The sequence below is a fragment of the Cololabis saira genome, chromosome 9, assembly GCF_033807715.1.
Source record: "Cololabis saira isolate AMF1-May2022 chromosome 9, fColSai1.1, whole genome shotgun sequence".
Taxonomy (NCBI): domain Eukaryota; kingdom Metazoa; phylum Chordata; class Actinopteri; order Beloniformes; family Belonidae; genus Cololabis; species Cololabis saira.
In genome coordinates, this window is record NC_084595.1 from 27442020 (window position 1) to 27460261 (window position 18242).

Below are 18242 nucleotides of genomic sequence, written 5' to 3' on the forward strand. Positions count from 1 at the left end.
GTGATGAGAATTGGTAATACAGTGAACACATAGGTTTTCATGTCTGACAACAGTTGAATAAGATAAGAAAAGTGTTGTATGTCATTCCAGAAGAAGTCATGTGTGACCATGTTATTCAGTGTTAAAATTCAGAGGAGAGTGGTCGCATTTATTTAGTGCTTCCAGGCAGACACGTGGAGCTAGAACCTTGGTGACATTTGTGCTAACATGCAGTTACCAACTGGAAATTGAAAAAAAACGGTTTGACATTTTGGAATATGTAATTAACTTCCGTCTTGCTGAGTTGCAGGAAAAGATGAAAATCACTGCAATTTTGGGGGATAAAATGAATGGAAAAGCACGTTTAGAAAAATGAGGATCTACTGTATGTACTGGATGTAAAATAAAAAAGACTGTTAATTTAAAGAACATTTATCAAAACATCCTCATATTTTGATTGTAAATGAATGGAGCATTCATTTCAGATTGTGTCTAACTAATGGCACTTTCCCAAACACATCATGAGAAATAATTTTTTTTAAAAAGCATGTAAGAAAACATTTTGGCATCGATATAGAATTCTAAAAGATTAAATTGTTCTTATAACAGATGACTTAATTTCTTGTTTTATTTTTTCCTGTTTGTGCCCTCATCTTAGGAGCTGCTTCTGAACAGTAGTCAGTGTTTGTGTTTAGCCTGCTAAGACCACACTGTCTCTCTTTATTCTTCTAGGGATATTTAGCATTTTCAGCCCTCTCTAAACATCTTTCTCTTCTCACTTCCCTCTCCTTGAGGCCAAAGCGAGTTTATTCCCTCTAGCGATTACATCCAATTAAGAGGAGTGAGGGTTTCGCCCCTCATTCTCACTGCAACTAACACGGTGGAATACAGCAGAATGAGTCGGGGCTTTCTCCTCTCTTCTTTGATGTGTACAAATTACACTTCATATACACACTTGGAAAGGAAACAAAGATCCAGTTTACTCTTTCAAGTTAGGCTCCTTTGTCATTTTGTGAACAACATGACACACAGTGAAAGAAGGAATCCTTTGGTGTGGATTTATTTATTTATTTATCCATTTATCCAAAAATAGCTAAAATTAACAGCAATACAAATAAATGTGTGTATGCAGTAATTTTGACTTAAAGCTTCTCTCTCTTTCCATGAAGAGTATCAGCTGTTTTGATAGTATTCACGTCAGTTATGTTGACTTTCTCGGATGTGGTTTGCCATGATAGTTTTTCCTTCAGCAGGTCTGGCATGGGCCAAATCTGTGCACATCCAGAAGCCCATCTGAATATAAACCAGCGCAGCATAAAGAAAAGCATTCACAGTGATGTTTTCTTTCTTGCAAAGTTTAAGCCGGTCAGAAAAAAAAAAGAAAGGAAGCAAAACCTTCAGTCATTGTATTTCTCGGTAAAACTATAAAGATGAACAGAAATATACGAAAAGCCAAGTGGACCAAAAATAAAACGCAACCATTGGCATGCCAGTCTCGCTTTCTAGATGTTTTTGAAATCTAAAAAGGAGTTAACCTTTAGAGCCCTATGTATGATAACTGTAGTCAACGCTAGTGTGTGATACAAAATGGGTGGAAAATTACCATAACATTTCTGGGAACAGCTTGTGCTGCATAATAGGGTCCATGTGCTTGAGTTCTCGGGGAGCATATTTCCCTTTGTTTATTGGTTGTACTCAGTCTGGCTGAATTTGACCTGCACACATGAACGTGGAGAAATAGTTTCTTTTGGGTGTGATTGTCTCTTATTGAGGCTTTAATAAGAAGTTGCTTGTGTTTAAACTGCAGAGGGTAGATTCTTCTTCTTTCCCTTCATCCTCTTTGTGGCACTTCAGATCCAAAAATATGCCTTTCCCCTATGTTATTTTGTTTTTTGCAAGCAAAAAAAAAAACCCAACAAAAAACAAGGATGAATTTGTATATTTGCTGTTACACATTAGCATTATTTGCTGACTATACTGAAGTGAATCATATTTAACTAACCCCCAGGTATTGTGTTGTACATTAAATGATTCCAAATATTGTATTACATTTGATAAATAATAGATTAAAAAAACAGAAGAACGTCTATTTGAGAGTGGGAAGTAAGAGAAGGGGAAGAGAAAGAGTCATCATTGAAATCTGCAAAGATTATGATAAATTCATGGGGGTATGGAGCTGATGACGTCATATGCATCTTCGGTAATAAACATTGGTGAGTTCTCTCGGAAGACAATATGGAGGGAAACTTGTCAGCTGTTCAATTTCTGGTATACATGGACACTCTTACACAGTAATGTGCATGAAATGTCTATTGTAAAAGTGATTGGTTTAGAGCAGTGTTTCCCAATCCTGGTCCTCGAGATCTACTGTCCTGCATGTCTTGGATGCTACCCTGTTTCAGCACACCGTGATACAAGTAGCTGTGTCATCAACAGAACTGTCCACACCTTGATAACAATCTAATGAGGACCATTAATTAGAATCTGGTGTGTTGAGAACTGCATTCTCTCTGGTCCCCGTTTATGGGCTTCATCATCTAGTGGGGTCAGGTGGGTAACTCTTAGGGGTTGACTTGGGGCGCTGGGATACAGACTTCTAGTGGCCCTTGGAGGTGGGGAGTGGGGGCGTGGGGTCGTCGCGGTGGAGCTCTGTCCCTGGCCTGGTGGGGGCTTTGGTGGTCTATGGGAGGTGTTACTACGGCCACTAGCCTGGGTTCGGGGTGGCTGCCTGCGCTGGGGGGGCATCGAGGCCTCGGGCGGTCGTCGTGGGGGGAAGGGAGCGCGTGCCCCGGCGTCAGTGGGGCTTCTGGGGTGTCTGCTGTGTGGGAAGGGGGGGCCAGGTTCGGGGGGCGGGTCTGCGGGGGGCTACTCGGATGGGCTGGGGGACAAAATTTAAAAAAAAAAAAAAAAAAAAAAAAAAAATCAACATCAATTTTGGGCCAAATTTGGCTCTCTCCAGACTTTCAGGTTATGTTTTTGACATATCCCACCCAGCAAAGTTACAATGAAAAGACGATTACATGACAACTATTTCAGTCATCTAAACCCTGTTTCATTTTGGTTGAAAAGTGAAAGGTGAGAAGTCGTCTTTTCCCAACATAGAAATGTCGTTTAAATCAATACATCCTTAGACCTCTAAATGTCTTTTTTAGGGTTAAATCTGGACCACGTCTGACGGGCTAAACACAGACCTATATAACATATATAATGTAAAGCTTCGGAATATTGTGTATAATTAGAAATACAGTTGAATGCCAAATATATGCTGCAGGTTATTATTTTTTTTCTTTATGTAATTTTCAACATCTTCAAAAAAGGAATAAACAGTTGTTCACTGAGCTACTTTTACATAACATGACCTTCAGTATATTCTATTTGATTTGCCTGACTCTACTACTGTCAATATTTCATTATTTTGTATTAGAATTTCTCTTTGAAAAATGCTCCATTGATATTGGTTTTATATAATCGTGCAGTTTGGTAGTTTTTACCCTTAATCCCTCAGAAAAGCAGAAGCTGAAAAGCAAGATATTCAGCTGAAAAGCAAGATTATTGTAAGTGTAAGTTTAAGTATAACAAATGATTTTTTCTGTAGTCATGATTCCACACCTCTTTACTTACCTGCTTAGAGGAGACTAAATATTCCTTGAACCCAGATGAGTTGAAAAATAGAGGAAAATTATCCCCGGGCATAGGGATGGGTGAATATTTTCGCCTTTTTGAATCTACTTGCCAAAGAACCACTCATTAATGGACTTTCCCCTACTCTCTTGCTCCCCTTGACAAAAAACAAAATGAGGATGGATGGCTTATTTACTCACAAATAGATGGCGTTTACTACTTCATTTGACTTAAAGGGGCGTGCTTTATTGCACTTCCTTTTTTATTATTTGAAAGACGGCTAATAGTAAGGAAGTGCCTCAAAAATGCCATCCTAATTATTGTTGCTATTGTGTCAGTGAGCCATTTCACAGATACCCATCCACTCCATAGCAAGTTGATTTAATGTTAATAAGCACTGGTGTGATGGAGCAACACTTTAAAAGATGATGGTATGTGGGAGATAGATGTGCACCAAGCATCTGCTTTAGGAGAGAATTCACACACCCATATGAGAGTTCATATGGGTGTGTGTGCACATGTGTGAAGGAGGTACAAAGAAAGGTGATATCTTGAGTGCTAACGTGGAAGTTTAGCACAGCCATATGTGCTACGATGAGACTAATTTAATCCTTATTTCCAGTAGACTCCTTTTTAGAGGTTATGTTGTTTAATAATTTGCTTAAAAAGTAAAAACACTTAAAAAAAATCTATTGAATGTATTCACATAAATTAATACTTTAACTTAGATTAATTATTTTATCTGGTATGTTGTAACTATTTATGGCTTTTACAGCTGCTGCTTTTACAAGTCAATTGTGATAATTAATACTGCTCATTTATTGCTGAAAACGTATTGAGCATTTTAAACAGCATCTTGAGTCAAATTAAAGGGAGATCTGTGGCAAATTTCTGGTATGTGTGATCATTTTATGAACTCTCTCTCAATGTATTCTGATTAAAACAGTCTCCTACTTGCTGCCACTGGAATGAAACATGAAAACCCCAAGAACAATTTTGTATCCAAAGATTCATAACTAAAGACACTTCACAGATATGAAAGGAATTTGTATCCCTCAGCCAGTGATGTCTGGTTATGTCTGGTTATAAACAGCAACAGATGTTTGTCATTCTTAACACTACACTGCAAAATGGTAATGTGACCTATTAAATTGATTTCTTTTTTTTACCAAGCTGTCATTTTAAGTTAAACTGTCATTCTTCTGTCTGGCTAATGGTAAGGAGTAATTGTATATATCTGGGGGGAAGCCACTGAAACAACACCTGCAGAACATCAAATATCCAGCTCTGGTGAATAACTAACATTATACTCAAATCTCTCCTCTGTGTTCTCTGGAAACCAAACAATCATCGGGTCAGTCCCATTAAAAATGATATCAAGAAGCAGATCTGGGCTCCTGTAACTGTGACTCTGTTGTCATAATTAGTTACTGTCATCCTTGTGTTGACCCCATTTGAATAAACTTGTTTCCATTCAACTCTCTTTGTGCAACTTTTATCGGTGGTTAGGTGAAAAATCCTGCTATAATATATAATATAAAAGTGGACAAAAGTTGTTGTCGGTCAAACGATGACTGACGAACTTCTGCAGCCAGTGGACAAAACATCACCATCGCCGCTGCGTTTGCCCTGCATCTTCTGACGAGCGCCGACATAATGGTCACGCAGTGCAGCGCAGTGCAGTGCAGCGCAGCGCAGCGCAGCGCAGCGCAGCGCAGCGCCACTCGCGGGCAGAGTGAGAACTGCAGGTCGCGTACGTGTCCAGTGTATTTTTTGAGAACTTACTGCCCCCAATCGGTTACCGCCGGTACGACGCGCTCTCCTCGCGTACTATGCAAGCGACGTTGCAGTTGGTGGTGCACGTGAACAGACGTGAACGGTGACGCGAACGCAAACACAAACAGCAAGTATATCTGGGCTCTGGGCACACTAATGTAGACGGACACATAAAACACTCATGGGCTTATCCTAATGATATATACAGTACAGACCAAAAGTTTGGACACTTGTTTGTTTGAATGAGAAGGTGTGTCCAAACTTTTGGTCTGTACCGTATACGTATATATAAAAAAAATAAAATATATATATATATATATATATATATATATATATTTTATTTTTTTTTTTTTAAAACATATTTACCATGCATAATAATAATACACGTGTATTGATGCCTTCATATAGAACATTATGGACAAAAATATTTTGTAAAATCTGACATTTCTCTTCTGAAAATACAGACATTTGTTAAAACCCTTAAAAATTTGAATAACATTGAGTGTATACGGTCAAGCATGCGTTTAAGAATTGTAATACTATTAGGAAACTATGCAACAAAGCTTAAGCCTTTTTGTGGCATTGATGATGGCCATGTCGAGGGAAAAAAAAGTGAACATAATCCAACACCAGATAAAACTAAAAAATGCCCCTATACCATACCAACTTTATTTATAAATCACTTTAAGTGCTGCACATAACTTAATAGTAAGAACTTTAAGGCCATTTAAATAAGTAATTCCCAGAACTATCCATGTTTTACTACATTCATAATTTAATGTAGTTCATTTATGAATGTAATATGGCACACAGTGCCTATTTTCACCATTTATTTTCACTCAAACTAATTCTTTATTCCTGCTGTTTGAGACAGAGGGCTTGGCCTCCATTCCAGACCCTGTATAACTGTATCGATTTAGAGCTCGGTATTCAATACTGGAAATAAGTCCAGCACTGCAGGTCCTCACCTTTCTGCTCATAATGATGATTGAAAGAATTTCTTGGCACTACCAGTAGTCGAAGGGTTTCCATTTTGGTCAGCTTGCATTATTTTTTTTTGGAAAACGATGTGGACCTGTTAATTTCATTGATCAGAGACCTCCAACAGGTACTGGGGAGGTTTTACAGCCAAGTGTGAACCAGCCAGGAGGACAATTAGGAGAATTTGGCATCGACAGGTCTGAGGCCGTGTTCTTCAATTGGAAACGGATGGTTTGCTCACATTGGGCAAGAAAAGAGTTGCTGCCCTGAGTAGTGGAGTTTAACTATCTCAGGACCTTATGGGGTTATGTATGTGTTCATATAGAGATATGGACACCGTACTGTTATACTGCCATGGATACAGAGTTGAGCCAAAAGTAAAAGCCCCCAATTTACCAGCCAGTATATTCCAACCCTCACCAATACATGAACTGTGGCTGAGAAGCAAATAGACGTTTCCAAAATGAGATTCCTCCAAAAGCTGGAGGTTGTGTAGCTCAGTCATCTTGGTGGAGGTGGGAGTAGATTCATTGCTCTTCTGCATAGAAAAAAGCCAGTGGTGGTTGTTTAAGCATGTGGTCGGGATGCCTTCTCGATGCCTCTCATGGGAGGTATTTAGGACTTTCCTTTCAGACTGAGGCCTAAGGGCAGACCATAATGTCTCAAGGCTGGCTTGGGAACACCTTGATTGTCCCCCTGAAGAGCTAGAGGAGATTACTGGAGACAGACAAGTTCAGCTCATGCTGTTGTTCCGTGACCTGATGTCCAATAAGAGGCAGAGACTGCATGGATGGAGGGAAGAATAAATCATCTACACTACCCGTTCCCCACTAGCATCAAGGTTATGTTGACTTATACAGTGATTTGTACTATATATCATTTTTCTCATTCACTTGCACCTTCTTTAATTCTGTTTTTAGGTCATCTGGTTGCTTGTGAAAATATAATAATGTGATTTTCTGGGGGCGGTCTATATGCCTTTTGATCTTTCATTTTGTTCAGGTACCAAGTGGACTTTATTTTGCTTTTCAAAAAAAGACTAGTTCTTCCAAAAGGCTGTGTTAAATGTTAGGATGTCAGTTTGTACCAAAGGTTGAAAGATATTTTGTTTTTTTGTTTTTTTCAATTGAGAGCCAGGGCTGGTTGATAAAAGAGCGCACGTAGATGCTAGATGTTAATGTGTTTTTAAAATTACAGATCCATGTCCTGCCTCTGATGCCATGTGCAAGTAAAACTAATCATTAAGGTCTATTAAAGCTATCCATAATAAACTGTACCATAGGTTAAACTAAATAGCTTGATTTCTATTCTTGATTTTTACATGTTTTGTATAAATCTAAATAAGAACACAAAACTCAATATAACGATGAATAGCAAAAGAGATTATGCTCACACTTCAGTCCCATGTTATTTATATGAAGACCACAATTCTCTATGTATGTCTTCATTGTCATGTGAGTGTGTATGTGTTGCAGCCATGCTTGGTTTGATTTGTAAGCTTGTACTTCCTGTACAGCCACTGTTCTATCTCCACTGAACACCTTGAAGTTATATCAGCCCTGCAATGGCCAGACTGACTGTTTCTTATTAAGATTATGGATGGTCATTACTGCCTCCTGGCTGTCTGTCAGATTCAACCAATACATCCCAGGATGGAGGCTTATCATGCTATATGGAGGACCTTTGTCTAGGAAGGAGGAGGGACAATTTAAATAAGTAATTCCCAGAACTGTCCTTGTTTTACAAATGTAGTAGTCCAGTCTCAATATGTATCAATGCTCCAAGTGTTTATTGTATGAAATGGAATTACGTCTTCTTTTAAGAGCTTGCCGCTCTACCATAAAAGGCAGCTGAGCTTTCACAACAATCACAAAGGTTTCTGTGTTAAAGTGCCTGAATGATGGTAAAGTTTTTCTCGTGTAGAGATTGTTGGGATACAGTAGGTATAACCTGACATTTGCCATGTCAGGTTACTTTTTATGGGTCTGTACAACTTGATTTCCAGCCGTTTATGAAAATTATGATATTTTGACAAAACAACTACAATGGTGCTGCTACCTTTGGCAATCTCCATTAACTCTATTACAAATTCAGAGCAGCGCTTTCCTCACAAAAACATTTCTGCGGTTTCGCTTGTCTCTGAAGCCAAAACTGCTTCCTTCCTAGAGTGTGCTTAGTTGGGCAGAGAAGTGATTCAGATAGAACTGTGGGTACAGACTTTGACTTTAAGTAGCTTTAAATCCACTTATGGACTGTTCACTAAAAGCTGCAGTGGGTTTTCTTCTGCCAAAACTGGTAAAAAAAAAAGTCAGAACAAATAAAAATAAAGTACAGTAGCATGTGGGGAGAAGTTTTATTTGAAATTGACTTCCTCTCTGAGTCAGTCTGAGTTTCCTTGGGCTGCAGGACAATTTGCATAAATGACAAAAAAGAAGGCATTACAGCCTTGTCTTCATACACTGAGAATATTTATTTCATATATCCAGCTTTGGTGCTACTGCTGTTAACGCCACTAATAATACTGGGGCAACATCCGATTTTTCTTTTCTACCTCTGATAGTAACAAGCTCTCTGGCAGTAGCGATGCAGATCTGTCTCTAATCAAATTGTCAAGTAATACAGATCACATATATGATGACAGCAGGATTTAGGCTTGTCACATACTGTGTAGTTGTTTGGTGCACTTATATACAATTGATTGTACAGCCAAACCAATATGGAGCACATCTATACAATGTAACATAAACACATGTCTTAGTTTGGACCCTTGGAGCAGATTTCCAGTTGTGACAACAAACAGTTTTATCACAAGAGTAGGCATTTATTTATAATGATGCTGCTTCTGATGTATTTCATCATGTATTAAAATAACTGCATTACAGTGTCAGGTGGTACATACAAAATTGATGCTTATGTCCACGGGAGATAAGCTATTGTGAGACTGCTAACATGGTGGGTTTCCACTCATCTATAGGGAACACTGACTGGGTGCTTTGTGCACTTAGTCTTGTGATTCATCACTTCAACACTTGGATAAACAAAGCTGTAAAAAAGCCTTCATATTTTTTTTCTTTTGTTTCTCTATCTTCTCAGCATGTATATTTATGCGTGGGAGTGAGTTGTTGTCTGCACTCGGAGGTGTATTTTATTGCTTTTCCCCTAGTTGGTGTGTACGTGTTGCTGTATACAGTGCACATCTGACGACTGGCAAGTGCGTGCCTTGACCCTCGTGGTAAGAACCAAGAAGGAAAGCAGAAAGAAAACCACACTAAGTGAAGCGTGGAATGTGCTTGGTTGGGGATTACAGTGGCCCAAGTGCACTGAAAAAAAAAAGACTAAGGGGAGCTTCTGCTGCCAGACATATGAGAGGCTGAAGGAGTGCTTGGCCTTGGCTTTGTGTGATTTCAATTGAAGTCCTCTTTCACAAGTAAAGCAAAGCGAAAGACCATCTTTCACTCAGTAATTATATCTGTTTATCGCAGTTTCGTTGAAATGTGTCATTCTCTCCTTTAGTTTCAAGATGCTGCATGCATTCAAATCACAAGATCAGTGGAAAATTTCACAAAACTGTCAGGCTATATTTAGTGTAGATCCTAGATGGTTGTGTAAAAAAATAAATAATACAGACACCCGCCGCAGAAATGAAGGTACTATGTGAAATAAGATAAGTAACATTGAACATGCTTTTTCAATCCCTTCAAACCACTTGGTGATGTAACTTTAAACACGTGTGGACTGTTTAGAAGGAAAAATAAATATTCTCTACACGTTTTACTTCTTTTTAAGATGGATTTAGTTTTATTTTTAGCTATTTGAAATGCAGCCAATATACTGTATAGCAGCCTGTCCTCTAGGTGGTTTCTCTGGCCGTAACTCTTTTTAATGCTAATAGATGATTAGCATTTACTTTAATAAGGCAAACACATTAACTCTACCTGAAACAACAGATGTGCACTTTTAGTTTGTTTTTATAAAGGATCACATCATGGATGGAAGGATGGATGGATGGATCATGCATGGGACAATCATGCATGCATGCATGATAGTCCCGATAATGGCAGCCTTTCTGTCATTCCCTGCAGCAAATGCCCTTTTTAGGCTCTCACTGTGTGCGGCTTTCAGGCACATTTTTGGAGCAATTTCATGAGTAATAATGGAAGTTCAGGATGGCAGTAATGATGGTAGACAGACCAAATCTCAGAAATGCAGCTGGACTGAGGCTGAGGATGTTGGCAGGACGTTTTTAAAATTCATTTGAAAACGTCTTTCAGTTGTATGGTTGTACAAATCCAGACATAATAAAAGATACAGTCTAGTCCTTACCAAGTCTTTTTGTTTCTCAAAAATCCCCAGAGATGAACAACATATGGCATATTCAGTTTCATTATTAGAATGAATGAATGTATGAATGGATGATAGAGCAATTATAAGACGTTAAGACCTCAACTTGAATGAAACATATTTGTGAGACCTTTAGGAAAGCAGTGCAAAAAAAACAGTGTTGTAAAGAGAAGCGGTCACAACTCTCCAAAGCAAGAGACTAATAACCCAATGGAAATAAATAAACAAACATTTTGCACATAATGTACGTTTCAACTCAATGTATAATGTGAGTCATGTATATTTGTTGATTTTGACAGTCACCTGCGTGTATTCTGGCTCTGTACAGCAGTTAAACCGTTTTATCTCCTCTATAACACTTCTGTCTTGTTTCTGAGCTTGAACTGAATGCAGAAAATCAACAGATCTTTATTAGCATAATAATTAATAACATTGATTGTGGCATAGAAAACCATGTTACTAGACTCAAATGAGAACTAACAAAAAAATCATCATCTTAATCTGTTAACAGACTATGAAAATCTATAAAATATCCAACAACCCTAAATGAGAACTTCATTCATCTCCATAAAGTTTGATCTCTTTTTCCTGCATGCCATTGAGAGCTGTTTCATCTTCATCCTCCTTGGTCTACTTTGAACCTGTTAGTGATATCATACTGAAAACTACTATTTCTACTTTAAAGGAGCATGAGGCTCCTTTAAGAAATGAGACTCATTAGCGCCACCTCCGCCACAACGGCCGTCGGGGGTACTGCAGCCAACAGCGAAGCCGGCACGGGAGAATGGGGAGAACGCACATGCAGAGTCATTTGACGTCACATCCGCAGGACAGCGCGGGAAATTAGGGCCCGGAATTGCAGCACATTTTGCAGCACACAGCCTGTTCAAGGCAACGGAGAGATACACTAGAGGGCTCATTCTTTTTGGTTTGGAACGCTTCATCTGACATTATTACTAGAAAACTTAAAACGTATACGAATTCTTTTCATAAATCTTGCCTCAATCCTGCCTCATGCTCCTTTTAAGTGATGAAGGTAATTCAGAGGATGTTTCTTTTGAATAATTTTGTCCTGATATGTAAAACTACAACTAAAGGAAGAGCACAAGATTTTTTCCTGTGACTGCATCCATTACGATGTAATCCTAAAGCGGTCGAGATTCGAGAATGACAATAAACATACGTGATGAGCATGTATTAGTCAAAGCCAACTGACCAGGACAAAGCATTTAAACGGGGGATGGGCTCCAACACAGTGCCAGCTTTCGTTTCATGGCAGCAGTGGGGAGTTTTTCATTTGGCAGGAAGCAGTGGCCTGCAGGTAGCAGGTGGGTCTGGTTTTACATACTGCACACCGGAGTGAATTACATGTCAAATGCTACTGCCCATATGGCGGCGCGGAGCGGTTAATAGTGAAGTGGAATCAGCAGCGTTACATACAGCTGCAGCCCCAAATGCTGTGACATAGTTGTGATGAAGCTGATCATTTTTTTTCTCCCTCTTTCCCTCCCCTCTCCTTTTCCTTCCCTGTGTCTCCACAGCAGCAGATGGTGAGGAAACAACTTCAGCAGGTGGGATTTTCTTCTTTTAAGTTTGGTAACATGATCTCTTTTCATTTGTTTTTGTGTGTGTGTGTGTGTGTGTGTGTGTGTGTGTGTGTGTGTGTGTGTGTGTGTGTGTGTGTGTGTGTGTGTGTGTGTGTGTGTGTGTGTGTGTGTGTGTGTGTGTGTGTGTGTGTGTGTGTGTGTGTGTGTGTGTGTGTGTGTGTGTGTGTGTGTGTGTGTGTGTGTGTGTGTGTGTGTGTGTGTGTGTGTGTGTGTGTGTGTGTGTAAATGGCAAAGAAAGGGAGGCAGAAAGGTCATTTGCTTTCTTAATCTTGAAAGCAGATGATCTAGCAGTATTATTTGAATTTAAGATGATAGGTTTTATTATTCAGATGCTCCTAGTTAAGTTAGGAACAGTGGTTGCTTTTTCTTGATAGTTTTTCACCACATGTAAATTATCCTTAAACTTGAATATTTAGCACCATTTTAGGACTTTTAGGAAAGTGTTTCAAGTGTGTGAGTGCTAACTTTAGAGTCAAAGTGATAACAGCATCTACAGCAACTTCGATGTTAAATGCACTTTCAAAGGACACCATCGGGTCTGTTTTGTGCTGTCTGAAATGTTTGAAATGTTTTGCAAAGTACAGACCTTATACAGATGCTTCCTTTGAAAATATTTTTCTTCAGATACTTTATTTTACATTCGGAGAATGTGCTTATTGAAAGACTGAATACATGTGCGGCAGTTTGGTGACAGAAGCAGCACTTAAGAAAACGACAGTAAACAAAAACCTTATTTACCTCCATGACCACTGTAATCCAGCATCCCTTCACAAGTACAGCACCGGAATACAAACGCACTCGTTCTCACTGGATCCTCAGCATAATTGTCTTTGTCTGCAGTTTCATTAATATTAATTATGCTGGTTTATTTGATATCAAGGAGGTTAAAACAAGTATGATTTATTTTAGATTAGCAAAGGAAATGCCCCATGAATTTGCAGATTTTTGTTTGCGCTCACTGTAACCATTTAAAGGAATGAAACACAAATATGTTTATACATGTGCATAAACACTAGGGGTGTAACGGTACACACATTCACAGATGTGTACCGATCCGAATATAATGTTTAACAGTTGCTAGTTAACAGACTTGTTTTGCGTGCAGAGCATACTCTAAATACGAGTTCCCACACGGATTTCTTAAGTGGCGCACTGGAAGTTTGTAGTCGGCATCGGACTCCTATGTGAAGTTTTTTTTTCCCCAGCTAGCAGACGTCAATGGCTGATGCAAAATAGAAGCCGGAGCTTGAAGACTCTCCCTTATTTTTAAGGTCTCCTGTTTGGGAACTCTTCAGTTTCCCAGTGAAAAACAGCAACAGGCAAAGACAAGTAGATCAGATGAGAGCAGTGTGCTGACGTTGTTCACCAGCAATCGGGCATGATTCTGGCAACACGTCAAACCTCATAAAGCATTTGAAACGGTACCACACAAATGTGAATATCACTGCTGCAAAGAGAGAAACCAGCACCAGGTCAACGCAGCTACCTTTTGCATTTAAACAGTCTTTTTCCAATAATTCAGATATAATAACATTGCTGTTTTTACAGTGGCAGATCTGTGACCATACTCAGTTGTTGAGAACACAGGTTTTTTATATTGAAGCAGTATTCTATTTTTTATTCCTATTATTATTATTATTAGGGCCCGAGCACTTGCAGTGCGAAGGCCCTATTGTATCTGTAGGAATTCTTCGCGTTATTATTAGGGCCCGAGCACTTGCAGTGCGAAGGCCCTATTGTATTTGCAGGAATTCTTTGTATTATTTTTTTTTTTTTTATTATTATTATTTTTCTGACAAAAGGAAGGCCTTTTTGCCCCCCTAAACATGCCCAAAAAGTCACCAAATTTTGCATGCAAGTCAGGCCTGGCGAAAAATTTGATATTTCATGGTTTGCATTAATGGGCGTGGCAAAATGGCTCAACAGCGCCCCCCGGAAAACTTTGTGCCTCAAGCCCCACGATACGATTTGACGTACATGCACGAAAATTGGTACACACCTGTATCATGGCACAACTTAAAGAAAAGTCTCTTGGCGTCATGCCCGAAACCGAACAGGATGTCGGCCATTTTGAATTAGTTGTGTCATTTTGGCGCAATTTATGCCATTCCTTCGGCAGTTAATACGGCCCGAACCTTAACGTGCACCCAGGTGTGTTATACATCAAAATGTGCGTCTCCATCCTCCGACACCACGCATTACTTTTCTCTTTCAAAAGCGTTACCGTGGCGACGCTAGATGCCAAAAAGCGCACCCCCCCTTGATCTGATTGGTTCAGACAGAAAAAACTTTGCGCCTCAAGCCCCACAATACGGTTTGACGTACATGCACGAAAATCGGTACACATCTTTATCATGTTGCTACTTAAAGAAAAGTCTCTTGGCGCCATGGCCGAAACCGAACAAGAAGTCGGCCATTTTGAACATTCTGAATGAATCGCGTAATTTTGGAGCAATATGAGCCATTCCTTTGAGAATTAATACGGCCCGAACCGTAACGTGTACCCAGGTGTGTTATACATCAAAATGTGCGTCTCTATCCTGCGACTACGCGCATTACTTTTCTCTTTCAAAAGTGTTACCGTGGCGACGCTAGATGCCATAAGGGGCGCCCCCCCTTCATCTGATTGATCCATATTTGATAGTTCCCCAAAAGTCACCAAATTTTGCATGCAAGGCAGGCCTGGCGATAAATTTGATATTTCATGGTTTGTATTAATGGGCGTGGCAAAACGGCTCAACAGCGCCCCCCGGAAAACTTTGTGCCTCAAGCCCCACAATACGGTTTGACGTACATGCACGAAAATCGGTACACACCTGGATCATGTCGCAACTTAAAGAAAAGTCTCTTGGAGCCATGGCCGAAACCGAACAGGAAGTCAGCTATTTTGAATTAATTGTGTAATTTTGGCGCAATTTATGCCATTCCTTCGGCAATTAATACGGCCCGAACCGTAACGTGCACCCAGGTGTGTTATACCTCAAAATGTGCGTCTCCATCTTGCGACTACACGCATTACTTTTCTCTTTCAAAAGTGTTACCGTGGCGACGCTAGACGTGAAAAAGCGTGTGCTTCATCTGATTGGTCCATATTTGATAGTTCTCCAAAAGTCACCATTTTTTGCATGCAAGCCAGACTTGGCGATAAATTTGATATTTCATGGTTTGCATTAATGGGCGTGGCCTAACGGCTCAACAGCGCCCCCTAGAATACTTTTATCTGCCATAACTTTTGAATGGTTTGACATAGGAAGTTGTGGGTGATGTCATGGGACTCTGTAATGAGTCCTCAAGCTTCGTTGGCCTTAATTAGCCCCGCCCCTTCTTCTGATTGGTTGTCCTTTTTTTAATGATAAAATCGCCGCGAGCCGCCAGTCGCTCTCGCGCTGACTCCCGCTTCCTGATTCAAACGTCTGCCGGCCCCGCCCCCCGACCAATCAGTGGCGAGTAGGGTGATGACGGCCCCGCCCCCCTACCAATCAGTGGCGAGTAGGGTGATGACGGCCCCGCCCCCCGACCAATCGGTGGCGAGTAGGGTGATGACGCTAGACGCGAAAAAGCGCTCGTCCCCTTCATCTGATTGGTCCATATTTGATAGTGCTCAAAAAGTCACCAAATTTTGCATGCAAGCCAGACTTGGTGATAAATTGGATATTTCATGGTTTACATTAATGGGCGTGGCCTAACGGCTCAACAGCGCCCCCTAGAAAACTTTTCTCTGCCATAACTTTTGAATGGTTTGACATAAAGAGTCGTGGGTGGTGTCATCAGATTCTGTATGGAGTCCTTGACCTTCATTGGCCTGAATTAGCCCCACCCCTTCTTCTGATTGGTTGTCCCGATTTTCTGCTATAACTTTGGAATGGTTTGACATAGAGAGTCGTGGGTGGTGTCATCAGATTCTGTATGGAGTCCTTGACCTTCATTGGCCTGAATTAGCCCCCCCCTTCTTCTGATTGGTTGTCCCTTTTTTCTGCTATAACTTTTGAATGGTTTGACATAGGAAGTCGTGGCTGGTGTCGTTTCTGATATGCTTATGGGGGGCGGTGGCCGTGAGTGCGAGGGCCCGTTCATCGCTGCTTGCAGCTTTAATTAGGGCCCGAGCACTTGCAGTGCGAAGGCCCTATTGTATTTGCAGGAATTTTTATTATTAATATTATTATTATTTTTCTTCTGACAAAGTGATGGCCCTTTTGCCCCCCTTAACATGCCCAAAAAGTCACCAAATTTTGCACCCAAGTCAGGCCTGGCGAAAAATTTGATATTTAATTGTTTGCATTAATGGGCGTGGTAAAATGGCTCAACAGCGCCCCCTTGAAAACTTTGTGCCTCAAGCCCCACGATACGGTTTGACGTACATGCACGAAAATCGGTACACACCTGTATCATGGGACAACTTAAACAAAAGTCTCTTGGCGACATGGCCGAAACCGAACAGGAAGTCGGCCATTTTGAATTAATCGTGTCATTTTGGCGAAATTTATGCCATTCCTTCGAAAGTTAATTCAGCCCGAACCGTAACGTGCCCCCAGGTGTGTTATACATCAAAATGTGCGTCTCCCTCCTGCGACCACACGCATTACTTTTCTCTTTCAAAAGCGTTACCGTGGCGACGCTAGACGGCAAAAAGCGCGCCCACCCTTCATCTCGTTGCTTCAGACAGAAAAAACTTTGCGCCTCAAGCCCCATAATACGGTTTGACGTACCTGAACGAAAATCGGTACACTCCTGTATCATCTCGCAACTAAAAGAAAAGTCTCTTGGCGCCATGGCCGAAACCGAACAGGAAGTCGGCCATTTTGAACATTCTGAATTAATCGCGTAATTTTGGAGCAATATATGCCATTCCTTCGAGAGTTAATTCAGCCCGAACCGTATCGTGAACCCAGATGTGTTATACATCAAAATGTGCGTCTCCATCCTGCGACTACACGCATTACTTTTCTCTTTGAAAAGTGTTACCGTGGCGACGCTAGACGCCAACAAGCGCACCCCCCCTTCATCTGATTGGTCCATATTTGATAGTTCCCCAAAAGGCACCAAATTTGGCATGCAAGCCAGGCCTGGCGATAAATTTGATATTTCATGGTTTGCATTAATGGGCGTGGCAAAATGGCTCAACAGCGCCCCCCGGAAAACTTTGTGCCTCAAGCCCCACAATACGGTTTGACGTACATGCACGAAAATCGCTACACACCTGTATCATGGCACAACTTAAAGAAAAGTCTCTTGGAGCCATGGCCGAAACCGAACAGGATGTCGGCCATTTTGAATAAATTGTATCATTTTGGCGAAATTTATGCCATTCCTTCGGCAGTTAATTCAGCCCGAACCGTAACGTGCACCCAGGGGTGTTATACATCAAAATGTGCGTCTACATCCTGCGACACCACGCATTACTTTTCTCTTTCAAAAGTGTTACCGTGGCGACGCTAGACGCCAAAAGGCGCGCCCCCCCTTCATGTGATTGGTCCATATTTGATAGTTCTCCAAAAGTCACCAAATTTTGCATGCAAGCCAGACTTGGTGATAACTTTGATATTTCATGGTTTGCATTAATGGGCGTGGCCTAACGGCTCAACAGCGCCCCCTAGAATACTTTTATCTGCCATAACTTTTGAATGGTTTGACATAGGAAGTCGTGGTTGGTGTCATGGGACTCTGTAAGCTTCGTTGGGCTTAATTAGCCCCGCCCCTTCTTCTGATTGGTTGTCCCGATTTTCTGCTATAACTTTGGAATGGTTTGACATAGAGAGTCCCGCTTCCTGATTCAAACGTATGCCGGCCCCGCCCCCCGACCAATCAGTGGCGAGTAGGGTGATGACGGCCCCGCCCCCCGACCAATCAGTGGCGAGTAGGGTGATGACGGCCCCGCCCCCCGACCAATCAGTGGCGAGTAGGGTGATGACGGCCCCGCCCCCCGACCAATCAGTGGCG

General features: G+C 40.9%; 1 protein-coding gene across 2 annotated transcripts in view; it reads left to right on the forward strand.

Annotated features, from left to right (window-relative positions):
* LOC133450403 (EGF-like repeat and discoidin I-like domain-containing protein 3) overlaps window positions 1-18242 on the forward strand; it is a 141205-nt gene that overhangs the window by 18139 nt on the left and 104824 nt on the right. The window contains exon 2 of one of the 2 annotated variants that reach the window (XM_061729016.1): window positions 12240-12269. In XM_061729016.1, coding sequence (XP_061585000.1) covers window positions 12240-12269 — 30 coding nt within the window. The remainder of the gene's footprint in view (window positions 1-12239; window positions 12270-18242) is intronic. The other variant, XM_061729017.1, reaches the window with a different exon arrangement.